Source organism: Mesoplodon densirostris, chromosome 4 (genome assembly GCF_025265405.1).
Source record: "Mesoplodon densirostris isolate mMesDen1 chromosome 4, mMesDen1 primary haplotype, whole genome shotgun sequence".
NCBI lineage: Eukaryota > Metazoa > Chordata > Mammalia > Artiodactyla > Ziphiidae > Mesoplodon > Mesoplodon densirostris.
Window position 1 is genome coordinate 174156653 of NC_082664.1, and position 16363 is coordinate 174173015.

The 16363-nt window shown below is 37.8% G+C and overlaps 1 protein-coding gene across 1 annotated transcript in view; it reads left to right on the plus strand.

Moving 5' to 3' along the window:
* The window catches only part of GPR158 (G protein-coupled receptor 158), a 308287-nt gene that overhangs the window by 271528 nt on the left and 20396 nt on the right, over nucleotides 1-16363 (plus strand). Inside the window, exon 7 of the mRNA XM_060095467.1 lies at nucleotides 5859-6097. Within this exon, the coding sequence (XP_059951450.1) occupies nucleotides 5859-6097 (239 nt within the window). The remainder of the gene's footprint in view (nucleotides 1-5858; nucleotides 6098-16363) is intronic.

Here is a 16363-nt window from a genome sequence, read left to right on the forward strand (position 1 = left end):
TTTAACTTTTTGCGTCAGCATAACAAAAACTCAAAAATTTATCTGACAGTTTAGAGCAGTCAGGCCATTAGAAAGACACCTGCACCAGTCTTAAGCCTTTTGGGAAAAAAAGCTCTCAAACTATAGCCTTCGTCCGAATTTACCTAACGGATTTGTTAAAATACAGATTTCTGGGCCCTAATCCCCAGAATTTCTGACATAGTAGTAGGTATGGATGGGACCCAAGAATTTGCATTTCTAACAAGTTTCCAGATGGTGTTGATGATAGTGGTTTGGGAACCACTAGCCCAGAGCAAGTGGCATCTCAAATGAGCCATGAAGAAATATGCAGGAATTAGCTAAATTAGGTGTTTGTATTGATGGAGGGAGGGGCAGTGCAGGAAGCTGAGGGCAAAGGTTCCGATAGAGGACACCTGCATATAGTCCCCAGGGACCCGCAGGACCCTAGGAAGGGAAGAATGGTGAGAGATGAGCATGCTGAAGCAAGGAGGAACCAATTTTTAAAGGCGTTTTACCATCATAAGGTAGCTAGGATTTGGGTGGAGAGCCACAGAAGGACTGTAAACAGGAGAGAGACATGATCAGAGTGCAGTTTAAGAAGATCATTGTGGCTTTAGCATGCAGTGTGGACTGAAGGTGGGCAAGACCAATAGGACACTGGTTAGGAAATTACTGAAGACAGAGGTTGATGACCAGGAGCTGTATAATGGCAGTGAAAATGGAGAAAAATAGAAGGATTTGAAAGATATTTAAGAGGTAGAAATTAAGTTCATCATGCATTTGGTGTCTGGAATGTAAATGAGGGAGAAGTATCAAAGTTCATTCCTAGGTTTCTGCTTTGAGCAATTAACTGGTACTGGTCATTGAGACAGGTAACACAGTGGGTTAGAGGAGAGAGGAGTGGAGAGAGTGACGATTGTATTTGGGGAACCTGTTGATGTCCCATAGGTCACTGAGTATACAGACCTTGAGCTCAGGAGAGCGATCTAAACCGGAGTTACAGATTTGGGACTCGCCAGCATGTACATAATTGAAGCAGAATTGTGGATGGAATTTCCCAGGTATAATCTGTAGAGCAAGAATAGAAGGTGACTAAGTTTAGGAGATCCTTGAGGAACACTATTATTTAAGGGGAAGACTGAGGCAGAGGACTCTGTGACAGAGACTAAAAAGCTGCTGACAGAGGAGTAGGCAGAGAATCAAGAGAACGTGACATAATGGAAGCCAAGTGCCTCCGCCATGCCAAAAGCTGGAGAGAGATCAAGTTAAATAAGGAGTAACAATATCAATTAGATATTTGAAGCAGATAATCAATAACCTAAGTACAAGTCCTTACAGTGGAATTTTATGAGCTCAAACTAGAAATGTGGAACGTGAAAAAGTAGAGGCAGACATATAGTGACAGCCAATTCCTGGGTTCCCCCCCCCCCTTTTTATCATTTTAACATGATTTCTATGAATTTATCTACTATTAATAATGAGAACTGAATATATACTTTAAATATACCTTTTTATATTAAATTCTGGAAATTTTTTGCAGTCCTCTTGTATACATTACTGCTTTCCTTTAGAATAGTGAAACCTTCTGAACAGATGGTAGCTTAAAAATTTATCTGTGAAAAAAATAGTAGGAAAAATAATCGATATAAGTTTAATGATTGCATTTTTTCTACAGCTGTATTTCATATAAATGCGTGTCTAAGGATTTCATTTTTAGAACTTGGTTTCTAGGCAGTGAACCCTACACTAACAAGAGCTCATTTTTTAAAGATATAGCAGAATTTTCTCATTTTATTTTAAGGCAGTCCTAGAAAAATGCATGTTATTCCATTTTACAAAAACCAATATCCTGAAATGCTTAGATTGCCGTGCAGAGTTGTGTTATTGTATTTTCTAGTGTTTGAAAGCCAGTAAAAGCAGTAACAGGAGACTCATGAGGGCTCTGCTTTGGCTTTTCCTCTCTGGAAATGAGATTTGGGGATCTATGACAAAACTTGAGTTCTCAGATTTTACAATAAATACCCATGGGGTCATCTGGAAAGCATGAAAATTTCTGATAATTTAGAAGTTGGATTTCTTGATTAAAAGATTACCATACTGGGATCATGTAGATTTTCTCTGCAAATGACAAACTCATCTGGTTAAGAAGTATTTTAAAGATAGTTATTTTAAAAATTCAGTATTTCCTCTCATTGAGGTTTAGAGTTTCTATGTGAAAATCTTCAAGTATCAGAAAAATAAATGATTTCCCACATATTGGCCATGGAAAGAAAATATAAATCATAACTATTTTTCTCTGAAGCAATGGTTCTCAACCCAACGATACCCTTCGCAGTAACTTGAAAAATCCCTAGGAGTCCCTGTGGGTTGAAAAAAAAAACTTCCCCTCTTGCCAAACATTTCCACCCACTGTCCCTCAAAGACAACTTACATTTCCCTGCTTTGTACTTTGTTATGTGATTCCCTTCAGCTAGAATGTCTCCTTATATCTTCTCCACTTTCCTCCATTTCTACCTGCTGATATCCATCAAGACCCAGACCAAATAGCACCTATTCTATTAGGCTCCTGGACTTACCAACTACACACAACAACATATAATATATGCTGTTTTATATGGTAGCTATTTACATACTTATTTCTAGTTATATTGTAAGCTTCTGGAAGACAGGAATCATATCTTATGCCTTCCATGTTGCCTAGTATGATACCTCGCATATGGTTGTCACTATGTAAACCTTTGTTCATTATAATTACATTTCAGATATTCAAATATAGTCAAGCTAGAATTTGGAACAATTCTCTCTTTTTCTTTGGGCGCTAGCCAAAATATAGAAGACCAGAAAAATGGTTCAGATTCCCTCTTTTGAGATCCTAATCATTCAAAATTTAGAATTCATCCAGGTACAACCAGAAACAATTATGTGCACATAGTGGCTACAGGTTTCTCCTACAAAAAATAAGATTGGCACTGGCAAAAATATTCGTTTTCTGAGAAATTTCTCTCATTCCTAGGATAGAGTTTTTGAATCTTGATCTGCTGATTATAGTAGAAGCCTTCTTAATGGATTAGTGATTGGTCAATTAATAAAATTTTTTAAAGTAGAAAGGGGTTAAAGAAGTGTATAGATACTGTAATTTAAGATACAAATAATCATTCACCAATATTTTTGAAGTAAGTCCTCTTCTTTGACTGTGGACCTAATTGTTCCCTTTGTAGCATAAATGACTGCAATGTATTATCTATTGTTCATAGTTTGGGTTCTTTAAGTAGGAGTGAGAATCTAAAGAGTTTTTGTTTGTTATTTTGAGGTAATCTAAGTGTAGACTCCTGGATTTTGGTTTGTTGACCACCGCAATATATTAAAATTTTCCTTACTTTCCCCTAAGTTAACCGTTTCTTTTAGTGACTCACCTTTATGGAGTCCTTCCAAAGCATTCAAAATAGAATTTTGTACAAATGTCTCCTTTGCTTACACAGTCAATTTAGTTAAATTATTATAAAATGATAACAAATACTCTTTTATCACTTACATGTGGAATCTAAAAAATAAAACAAACGAATGTATATAACAAAACAGAAACAGACTCACAGATACAGAGAACAAACTAGTGGTTACCAGTGGGGAAAAGGAAGGGGGGAGGGGTAAATTAGGGGCATGGGATAAGTGATATAGACTACTATGTATAAAATAGAGAAGCAACAAGGGTATATTGTGCAGCACAAGGAAATATAACCATTATTTTATAATAACTTTAAATGGAGTGTGATCTATAAAATATTGAATCACTATGTTGTATGCCTGAAACTAATATAATATTACAAATCAACTATCAGCTATCAAGAAAAAAAGATGATAACAGTGGGCATAATCTGGGGACAAGTACAACTGATTCTTAACAAGTAGCAATTCAGCTAGTTGGAGCAAAAGTGTCTGAGGCATACTGGAGAGAGGCACTGTGTTCGCTGCCAGTACTAGTGTTCAGCATGACACGGGCCATACTCAGTATGTTTCACCCAGGGAATGGAAAGTAACTGCTAATCTGGTGAACCACAGATCTTCCTTGACTTTCAGTGGAGTTATGTCTAGTTAAACCCATTGTAGATTGAGAATATCGTAAAGTTGAGGATGCATTCAGTACATCTAACATCATAGCCTAGGCCAGCCTACCTTATCCGTGCTCAGAACACTTACATTGGCCTCCACTTGGGCAAAATCATCTAACACAAAGTCTATTTTATAATAAAGTGTTGAATATCTCATGTAATTTATTGAATACTGTACTGAAAGTGAAAAACAGAATGGTCGAATGAGTACAGCATGGTTGTAAGTGGGTCAGTTGTTTACCCTTGTGATCGTGTGGCTGCCTGGAAGCTGCAGCATCAAGAGAGAATATCGTACCACATATCACTAGCCCCGTAAAAGATCAAAATTCAAACTCGAAGTACAGTTTCTACTGAATGCTTATCACTTTATGCCATCATAAAATCAAAATATCGTTAAGTCGAACCATCTTAAGTTGGGGACTATCTGTAGTTAAATGGTGAGTAAAGTGATCTTCTTTTGTACTCTTATTTTATACTAATACCTTTCTCACATTGTTCCACATAAAAATTGAGGATAAGTATTTTATTCAGAATTAAGTAACTTCATGCTGTGTGTTAGGTGAAGGACAGTGGGGTTAAAGATATGCAGGGGGGAAGGATAAATAAGAATCTGCTAGAAAATAACTTTCTTTACTGGATGTGTTGTGTTAATTTGGAAGAGCTATCAAAGCCCAGCATTGAGAGAAAAAATAGTAAAATACATCTAGGTTATTTCAGGTGTGTATGTTTCATTTCCATATTTATAATGATTTTTATGAATAGTGCATATGAATATTTCATTTAAAATGTTGAAAGGATCACACAGAGGAGGAAATAGAAAAGTTGGGAAGATGAATTCATTTTTGCCTTTTGGGAATTGATTATGGATACCCTTATAGTATCATAAACCACTCATGGTAGTTTATGTCAAGCCACAGTATTGTGACCTAAAATATCAGAATGAGAATGGGGAGTTAAAATCAGCTAAGAATATTTTGGAGATGAAATTAAAGAAAGGATGGCTGGAAAGATCCCTACAGTAAGGTTGGATTTTATCTTCACACCATTTTTAGAGATGGAACAGTTCTTAGATATCATGTAATCCAGTAGGTCTCAACTCTGGCTGTGCATTTGAGTCATATATACAGAAAAAAAAACCCCAAATTTTAAAAATTGCTACATTTCTTATAGGTCATATCCTCTTCCTTAATGCAGTAATCTTATTCAGGGGTATTTAAATACCCTTCTTATTGTTTTTGTACTTATTTTTGGTAATGTGACAAAATGACTATAAAGGGAGGCTATATAAAATGACTTTCAGAAAATACCTTTTATAACATTCTACTGTAAAAAAAAAAAAACTGGTTTAAGGAAGCCTTTGACTTAGTATAATATTGTAAAACCCAACTACTCACTTTTAGGACTATTTTTTGATCCCTCAGAAACCCTGTTTGAGCAATGTTTGCCTGTGGATCTTTCTAAGGTCCTGAGAATTTTCCTTGAAATATTAAAACATACTCAAAAGAATTCCATCCTACACAAATCTGTTGACTCACTGACCCCTAATGCAGGATATTTGTTCTGCTAGTGGAAGGTAAACTAGAATGAAATTCAGTAAAAGTATAGGCAACACTGTTGTTTGTTTTTTATGTTAAAACTCTGCCTAAGTAGGTTTGGGTTGGTTTAAATTTTACCTAGAAAAATGAGATATTTTAGAATTTTACTTTCTGTTTGTTAGGTTTGCCTTCACATTTTGATGTCTTGCTTTTCCAGGGTTTTGAAGGTGTTTCTTTCACGAACAGCCCAACGGATTCCATACATGACCGGTGGGCGGGTCATGAGGATGCTAGCAGTAATACTCCTGGTAGTGTTTTGGTTTCTCATTGGCTGGACTTCATCTGTTTGCCAGAATTTGGAAAGGCAGATTTCACTCATTGGCCAAGGGCAAACATCAGATCACCTCATCTTCAATATGTGCCTCGTTGAGCGCTGGGATTACATGACAGCAGTTGGTATGTGATCACTTGCTTTGTGCAATTTTGTCCTTTGCCCACTAGCATTAAAATGGACTTCGTTAGAAGCCTTGCCAAGCCCTTTCACAAACCCTAAAGGAATTTCACCTAATATGGTTTTGGTGAAACAATATTATGAAAAGATAATCATGACATGTGGAATGCAAACTTTTTCTGAAGAGTTTCCATCTTTTTCAAAGGTGTGTAGCTTTGTTCAGAAAATGTAATCAAGAAGGAGAAATACAGTCAGTAAAGGCAACTTCTTTGTACAGAGAGACTTTCTGCTTTCCGTCCTATCAGTGTGTCCCTATTTGGCTAACAGTAGCTGTTCTCTTGACTTATTTCTTTAGCTGGGAGGAAAAAGGAAACGTACTGGTATTTTATATAGTTTTGGTCCTATGATATATCAGACTTGGTATCTAGAGCACTTTGGGCAAAATTTCTAATTTATCTTTCCTCTAAAGATAATTTATTGGGAATTCTCTGGAGGTCCAGTATTATACAAACACAAAGCCATGCTCCTTGGAGATAGTAAATTATGTGACTGAGAAACTGGAGAACTTGGAAGAATCCCATGATGAGTTGGGCCAAAAACAGATTATTTTTCTGGTAGCTCAGTTTTTTGAAAAATGAGGAAGAGAAAAATCCATAGGAGTTTTTCTGTTGTTAATCTTGGGCTATTTTAAACTAAGCCTCCAAAAATACAAAAACCCTTTATTATTTTGTTGTCATTCCCCTCAGTCAACCAGGGACACATCTTAATTTTATTTGGCAAAAATAAACCCATGAATTTAATTCCCATTTTCTGTCTCCCCCATATTTGGCAATTGTTCGTTGAATGTTCACATTTACTATTTTGCTAGAAGCTAATGTGTATTTAGTTTACAATTTAAATGGAATATTTTTCTGGATAAGATATTTTAGGAATCTTATAGGCCTGATATCTGTAATAATAAAGCAATGTGGGTACATAAAGGGAATTGTTATAATGATAATATATAAAGTCAATCATCATTGTTTTGATCAATATCAAAGAAGATATCAGTAGTTTCGTATCAGGAGATATCAATATCAGTATCAGAAGATAAAGCATAGAACTAAGGTAAGAAGCAATTCCAATTCTGACTTTAGTCTGGATATGAAAATTAAACAAATTGTATAGATATAAAATTTCTACTTAATAGAAACCTATAACATTATTTTACGTTCTTCAATCCAAGTTAACCAAACTAGGGAAAATCATTTCCCAGTATTACTATGAAGAAAAGCCCATTATATTTCTTTTATGTTTTACAAAGACTATAATACTCAAATTCATAATGAGGCATGATTGGGTAGGCAATGAGCAAGCAGAAATGCGCCCAAGAATTTGCACTTGTAACAGGTTCCCAGGCAACGCTTTTGCTCCTGGTCCTGAAACCGCACTTTGAGAAGCACTGCTCTAAGTCTTTCTCCATTCTAATGATTCCAACTCCACAATCCCTGAACTTGGGGGTGAGGTGGGGGTGGGGGTATGTGTGTGTGTGTATCTCCTAAAAGCAATCTATTTTTTTTTTTTATTTTACAAATTTAATCAGTTATACATATACATATGTTCCCATATCCCCTCCCTTTTGCGTCTCCCTCCCACCCTCCCTATCCCACCCCTCCAGGCGGTCACAAAGAACCGAGCTGATCTCCCTGTGCTATGCGGCTGCTTCCCACTAGCTCTCTACCTTACATTTGGTAGTGTATATATGTCCATGCCGCTCTTTCACTTTGTCACAGCTTACCCTTCCCCCTCCCCATATCCTCAAGTCCATGCTCTAGTAGGTCTGTGTCTTTATTCCTGTCTTACCCCTATGTTCTTGATGACATTTTTTTCTTAAATTCCATATATATGTGTCAGCATACAGTATTTGTCTTTCTCTTTCTGACTTACTTCACTCTGTATGACAGACTCTAGGTCCATCCACCTCATTACAAATAGCTCAATTTCATTTCTTTTTATGGCTGAGTAATATTCCATTGTATATATGTGCCACATCTTCTTTATCCATTCATCCGATGATGGACACTTAGGTTGTTTCCATCTCCGGGCTATTGTAAATAGGGCTGCTATGAACATTTTGGTACATGTCTCTTTTTGAATTATGGTTTTCTCAGGGTATATGCCCAGTAGTGGGATTGCTGGGTCATATGGTAGTTCTATTTGTAGTTTTTTAAGGAACCTCCATACTGTTCTCCATAGTGGCTGTACCAATTCACATTCCCACCAGCAGTGCAAGAGTGTTCCCTTTTTTCCACACCCTCTCCAGCATTTATTGTTTCTAGATTTTTTGATGATGGCCATTCTGACTGGTGTGAGATGATATCTCATTGTAGTTTTGATTTGCATTTCTCTAATGAGTAAAGATGTTGAGCATCCTTTCATGTGTTTGTTGGCTGTCTGTATATCTTCTGTGGAGAAATGTCTATTTAGGTCTTCTGCCCATTTTTGGATTGGGTTGTTTGTTTTTTTGCTATTGAGCTGCATGAGCTGCTTATAAATTTTGGAGATTAATCCTTTGTCAGTTGCTTCATTTGCAAATATTTTCTCCCATTCTGAGGGTTGTCTTTTGGTCTTGTTTATGGTTTCCTTTGCTGTGCAAAAGCTTTGAAGTTTCATTAGGTCCCATGTGTTTATTTTTGTCTTTATTTCCATTTCTCTAGGAGATGGGTCAAAAAGGATCTTGCTGTGATTTATGTCATAGAGTGTTCTGCCTATGTTTTCCTCTAGGAGTTTGATAGTGTCTGGCCTTACATTTAGGTCTTTAATCCATTTTGAGCTAATTTTTGTGTATGGTGTTAGGGAGTGATCTAATCTCATACTTTTACATGTCCCTGTCCAGTTTTCCCAGCACCACTTATTGAAGAGACTGTCCTTTCTCCACTGTACATTCCTGCCTCCTTTATCAAAGATAAGGTGACCATATGTCCGTGGGTTTATCTCTGGGCTTTCTATCCTGTTCCATTGATCTATCTTTCTGTTTTTGTGCCAGTACCATACTGTCTTGATTACTGTAGCTTTGTAGTATAGTCTGAAGTCAGGGAGCCTGATTCCTCCAGCTCCATTTTTCGTTCTCAAGATTGCTTTGGCTATTCGGGGTCTTTTGTGTTTCCATACAAATTGTGAAATTTTTTGTTCTAGTTCTGTGAAAAATGCCATTGGTAGTTTGATAGGTATTGCATTGAATCTGTAGATTGCTTTGGGTAGTAGAGTCATTTTCACAATGTTGATTCTTCCGATCCAAGAACATGGTACATCTCTCCATCTATTTGTATCATCTTTAATTTCTTTCATCAGTGTCTTATAATTTTCTGCATACAGGTCTTTTGTCTCCTTAGGTAGGTTTATTCCTAGATATTTTATTCTTTTTGTTGCAATGGTAAGTGGGAGTGTTTCCTTGATTTCACTTTCAGATTTTTCATCATTAGTATATAGGAATGCCAGAGATTTCTGTGCATTAATTTTGTATCCTGCAACTTTACCAAATTCATTGATTAGCTCTAGTAGTTTTCTGGTAGCATCTTTAGGATTCTGTACGTATAGTATCATGTCATCTGCAAACAGTGACAGCTTTACTTCTTCTTTTCCCATTTGGATTCCTTTTATTTCCTTTTCTTCTCTGATTGCTGTGGCTAAAACTTCCAAAACTATGTTGAATAAGAGTGGTGAGAGTGGGCAACCTTGTCTTGTTCCTGATCTTAGTGGAAATGGTTTCAGTTTTTCACCATTGAGGACGATGCTGGCTGTGGGTTTGTCATATATGGCCTTTATTATGTTGAGGAAAGTTCCCTCTATGCCTACTTTCTGCAGGGTTTTTATCATAAATGGGTGTTGAATTTTGTCAAAAGCTTTCTCTGCATCTATTGAGATGATCATATGGTTTTTCTCCTTCAACTTGTTAATATGGTGTATCACATTGATTGATTTGCGTATATTGAAGAATCCTTGCATTCCTGGAATAAACCCCACTTGATCATGGTGTATGATCCTTTTAATGTGCTGTTGGATTCTGTTTGCTAGTATTTTGTTGAGGATTTTTGCATCTATGTTCATCAGTGATATTGGCCTGTAGTTTTCTTTCTTTGTGACATCCTTGTCTGGTTTTGGTATCAAGGTGATGGTGGCCTCGTAGAATGAGTTTGGGAGTGTTCCTCCCTCTGCTATATTTTGGAAGAGTTTGAGAAGGATAGGTGTTAGCTCTTCTCTAAATGCTTGATAGAATTCGCCTGTGAAGCCATCTGGTCCTGGGCTTTTGTTTGTTGGAAGATTTTTAATCACAGTTTCAATTTCAGTGCTTGTGATTGGTCTATTCATATTTTCTATTTCTTCCTGAGTCAGTCTTGGCAGGTTGTGCATTTCTAAGAATTTGTCCATTTCTTCCAGGTTGTCCATTTTATTGGCATAGAGTTGCTTATAGTAATCTCTCATGATCTTTTGTATTTCTGCAGTGTCAGTTGTTACTTCTCCTTTTTCATTTCTAATTCTATTGATTTGAGTCTTCTCCCTTTTTTTCTTGATGAGTCTGGCTAATGGTTTATCAATTTTGTTTATCTTCTCAAAGAACCAGCTTTTAGTTTTATTGATCTTTGCTATCGTTTCCTTCATTTCTTTTTCATTTATTTCTGATCTGATTTTTATGATTTCTTTCCTTCTGCTAACTTTGGGATGTTTTTGTTCTTCTTTCTCTAATTGCTTTAGGTGCAAGGTTAGGTTGTTTATTCGAGATATTTCCTGTTTCTTAAGGTGTGATTGTATTGCCATAAACTTCCCTCTTAGAACTGCTTTTGCTGCATCCCATAGGTTTTGGGTCGTCGTGTCTCCATTGTCATTTGTTTCTAGGTATTTTTTAATTTCCTCTTTGATTTCTTCAGTGATCACTTCGTTATTAAGTAGTGTATTGTTTAGCCTCCATGTGTTTGTATGTTTTACAGCTTTTTTCCTGTAATTGATATCTAGTCTCATAGCATTGTGGTCGGAAAAGATACTTGATACAATTTCAATTTTCTTAAATTTACCAAGGCTTGATTTGTGACCCAAGATATGATCTATCCTGGAGAATGTTCCATGAGCACTTGAGAAAAATGTGTATTCTGTTGTTTTTGGATGGAATGTCCTATAAATATCAATTAAGTCCATCTTGTTTAATGTATCATTTAAAGCTTGTGTTTCCTTATTTATTTTCATTTTGGATGACCTGTCCATTGGTGAAAGTGGGGTGTTAAAGTCCCCTACTATGATTGTGTTACTGTCGATTTCTCCTTTTATGGCTGTTAATATTTCCCTTATGTATTGAGGTGCTCCTATGTTTGGTGCATAAATATTTACAATTGTTATATCTTCTTCTTGGATTGATCCCTTGATCATTATGTAGCGTCCTTCTTTGTCTCTTCTAGTAGTCTTTATTTTAAAGTCTATTTTGTCTGATATGAGAATTGCTACTCCAGCTTTCTTTTGGTTTCCATTTGCATGGAATATCTTTTTCCATCCCCTTACTTTCAGTCTGTATGTATCTCTAGGTCTGAAGTGGATCTCTTGTAGACAGCATATATATGGGTCTTGTTTTTGTATCCATTCAGCCAGTCTGTGTCTTTTGGTGGGAGCATTTAGTCCATTTACATTTAAGGTAATTATTGATATGTATGTTCCTATTCCCATTTTCTTAATTGTTTTGGGTTCGTTATTGTAGTTCTTTTCCTTCTGTTGTGTTTCTTGCCTAGAGAAGTTCCTTTAGCATTTGTTGTAAAGCTGGTTTGGTGGTGCTGAACTCTCTCAGCTTTTGCTTGTCTGTAAAGGTTTTAATTTCTCCATCAAATCTGAATGAGATCCTTGCTGGGTAGAGTAATCTTGGTTGCAGGTTTTTCTCCTTCATCACTTTAAGTATGTCCTACCACTCCCTTCTGGCTTGTAGAGTTTCTGCTGAGAGATCAGCTGTTATCCTGATGGGGATTTCCTTGTGTGTTATTTGTTGTTTTTGCCTTGCTGCTTTTAATATGATTTCTTTGTGTTTAATTTTTGACAGTTTGATTAATATGTGTCTTGGTGTATTTCTCCTTGGATTTATTGTGTATGGGACTCTCTGTGCCTCCTGGACTTGATTAACTATTTCCTTTCCCATATTAGGGAAGTTTTCAACTATAATCTCTTCAAATATTTTCTCAGTCCCTTTCTTTTTCTCTTCTTCTTCTGGAACCCCTATAATTCGAATGTTGGTGCGTTTAATGTTGTCCCAGAGGTCTCTGAGACTGTCCTCTGTTCTTTTCATTCTTTTTTCTTTATTTTGCTGTGCAGCAGTTATTTCCACTATTTTATCTTCCACCTCACTTATCCGTTCTTCTGCCTCAGTTATTCTGCTATTGATCCCATCTAGAGTATTTTTTATTTCATTTATTGTGTTTTTAATCGATGCTTGATTCGTCTTTAGTTCTTCTAGGTCCTTGTTAACTGTTTCTTGCATTTTGTCTATTCTATTTCCAAGATTTTGGATCATCTTTACCATCATTATTCTGAATTCTTTTTCAGATAGACTGCCTATTACCTCTTCATTTGTTAGGTCTGGTGGGTTTTTATCTTGCTCCTTCTCCTGCTGTGTGTTTTTCTGTCTTCTCATTTTGCTTATGTTACTGTGTTTGGGGTCTCCTCTTTGCAGGCTGCAGGTTCGTAGTTCCCGTTGTTTTTGGTGTCTGTCCCCAGTGGCTAAGGTTGGTTTAGTGGGTTGTGTAGGCTTCTTGGTGGAGGGGACTACTGCCTGTGTTCTGGTGGATGAGGCTGGATCTTGTCTTTCTGGTGGGCAGGTCCACGTCTGGTGGTGTGTTTTGGGGTGTTTGCGGACTTTTTATGATTTGAGGCAGCCTCTCTGCTAATGAGTGGTGTTGTGTTCCTGTCTTGCTAGTTGTTTGGCATAGGGTGTCCAGCACTGTAGCTTGCTGGTCGTTGAGTGAAGCTGGGTGCTGGTGTTGAGATGGAGATCTCTGGAAGATTTTCGCCGTTTGATATTATGTGGAGCTGGGAGGTCTCTTGTGGACCAGTGTCCTGAAGTTCGCTCTCCCACCTCAGAGGCACAGCACTGACTCCTGGCTCCTCAATTTGGGATGATTTGTTGTCTATTCATGTATTCCACAGATGCAGGGTACATGAAGTTGATTGTGGAGCTTTAATCCGCTGCTTCTGAGGCTGCTGGGAGAGGTTTCCCTTTCTCTTCTTTGTTCTCACAGCTCCTGGGTCTCAGCTTTGGATTTGGCCCCGCCTCTGCGTGTAGGTCGCCGGAGGGCGTCTGTTCTTCGCTCACACAGGACAGGGTTAAAGGAGCAGCCTCTTCGGGGACTCTGGCTCACTCAGGCCGGGCGGGAGGGAGGGGCACGGAGTGCGGGGCGTGCCTGCAGCGGCAGAGGTCGGCGTGATGTTGCACCAGCCCGGGGCGCGCCGTGCGTTCTCCCAGGGAAGCCGCCCCTGGATCCCGGGACCCCGGCAGTGGCAGGCTGCACAGGCTCCCGGAAGGGCGGTGTGGACAGTGTCCTGCGCTCGCACACAGGCTTCTTGGCGGCGGCAGCAGCAGCCCCAGCGTCCCACGCCCGTCTCTGGGCTCCGCGCTTTCAGCCGCGACTCGCGCCCGTCTCTGTAGCTCCTTTACGCGGCGCTCTTAATCCCCTCTCCTCGCGCACCAGGAAACCAAGAGGGAAGAAAAAGTCTCCTGCCTCTTCGGCAGCTCCAGAGTTTTCCCGGACTCCCTCCCGGCTAGCTGTGGCACATTAGCCCCCTTCAGGCTGAGTTCTCGCCGCCAGTCCCAGTCCTCTCCCTGCGCTCTGACCGAAGCCCGAGCCTCAGCTCCAGCGCCGCCCGCCCTGGCGGGGGAGCAGACAAGCCTCTCGGGCTGGTGAGTGCCGCTCGGCACCGCTCCTCTCTGCGGGAATCTCTCTGCTTTGCCCTACCCAGGTATGTGGGGAGTTTCTTGCCTTTTGGGAGGTCTGGGGTCTTCTGCCAGCGTTCAGTAGTTGTTCTGTAGGAGTTGTTCAGCAATCTATTAATAGATTGAATTTATTGATTTATCACATCACTTTCTGGTTCTCCAGATTCCTTTAACAGGTTTTTAAGACTCCCATCTCCCCCAAAATGCCCTAACTGTAAAAAAAAAAAAAAAAAAAAGACTCACAATAAATGTAACCATCCAGCATTATTTACAATGTATTTCAGCATTACCCTCTTTTCCAGTTAGGCATTTCCTTCATGCTTCACACAATTCCCACCCACCTCCACCACTGTTCCTATCAAAGGAAATGTTCTCTATACCTCTTTACAATATTCTAAACTTTACCATGCCTCAAAGAACTTCTCTTTTATAAAGATTCCTGGGTTCAGGTCCGAGTGGTTGTCTTCCTTTATTGAACTGCCATTATACCAAGAGTCTTTACCACCTAATTTTGCTTTTTAATAATTTTTAACAATTCTCACTTATCTATGTAAACCAATAGTAAACTACCTGATGAGAGGAATAAGGCCTTTATATATTTTATATCTCCCGTAAAGTGTTCAACACCTTACTAGAGACATTATAGGTATTCAGTGGATCTTGTTTATCATATAAAATTCTTACTTATATATAAAGAAAGTTTATGTAAAATAAGTTGCAGGTTACTGTCAGTTATGTGTTCCTCCTTATTTCTATATAGAAATCACAGATGTGACCTTCTTTAGAGTGTAAAATACTGGAAAATAAAAGACTAATGATAGGGTGCAGATCAAGAGGTAAGAAGTTAAATGTTTGCTGGTGGTGTTTTTGCTGTCTTCCAGTCATTGTTTTTGTCCTGTAAACTACTGCAACACCTTAGTTTCAAAAATTACACTTTTCTTGCAGTAACACAATTCTGTAAAGAAAAGTCAAGACACGTGACTTAACAACAGGAACAAGTATTTGAAATTAGGACCATCTTGAAAACTCAGAGACATGTGGTTGCTATAAACTTTTTTTCACACTGCCCTACAGCAATTTCATTTATTTCTCTTTATGTGGTATTAGATATTCCATATTTAACCTCTCTTAATTTAATGTTTGCTAATGTGTAACATATGCCTCTTTTCAGTCCTCTTTATATATTTCTATAACTACCATGTTTACCATTGGATTTTTTTTATATCCAGGCTGTTATTCAAGAATAAATTCATGTATCTTCAGTCAGCCAGAAAGTAACATGTACTGAAAGCTAAATTATTCCCCGTTTCCTAAACAGAAATGTTTCTATGCAGGGGGAAGGATGTGGAGAGGCTGGAGATAGGTTTTACCTTAAAGTTGTTGTGAAAAATCTTTGTCAAGAAGCTTAGTGTCTGAAGTCAATTTAGAAAAAAAAGGAAAAGTGATGGTTAATTTATTGATAAACATGTGTTCTGGATCATAAACAATCTATTTTTTTTTAAATGCAAAATAAAGAACCATTTGAAAGAGTGTGATACTAGCTTTCCCACTGAAGTAGAACTCCAGTTAGAAATATGAGCCATAAGTTTAAAGAATGGGTCCTTTCTATTTTTGCTTACTGCATGGGTCTGCTCAGACCTGCCCAGGTAGGTGATTTTCCTACCACAGGTGTTTCAGAAGGAGGAATCAGGTATAGAAAACTACTTGGAAAAACCTCTCAACCTCTATGAGCCTCAGTTTCTTCTTTGAGGAAATATCTGAAAACATAGGAAATATTTCAAAACATAGAAATGGAAGAAAAATGACTTTCAGAATCCCATTATTATTTATGTCTGTTTATAATTCTCAATAATCATTGTTTGTCCTATATTAAAAAATGTGAAGTAAACTTTAATGGAAAGCAAATAAAGATATTTCTAAACATTGCGACTGGGAAAGACAGGTGAACATTGGCCAGGGTGAGAAACACTTTACAGGCCCAGTAGTCTGTTTTTTAAAAAAAAGATTTTATTTTATCTCTTGGAAAGAGAACCTCAAAATTTGGATGTTCCAGAATATTTCTAGATCAGATTAGAATTCCTGGAAAAACTTAAGCTGCCATACTTCTTTGAAAATCGTCTACATCTATAATAAAGATAATACCGCAGTACTTATCCTAGTCATCTTTATATGACTCAGCACTTCTCTAAGCGTGTTTCAGTATCTTATTTGTAGCTCACTGAAGGCAAAAGGAAGGATTCTCACATCTGTCAAAATAAGAGCTTGGTACAAATTTGGCATGACAAATCAGAATTGTAATTTTTAAAATACTGCATAGTGCATTTACAAATATTGA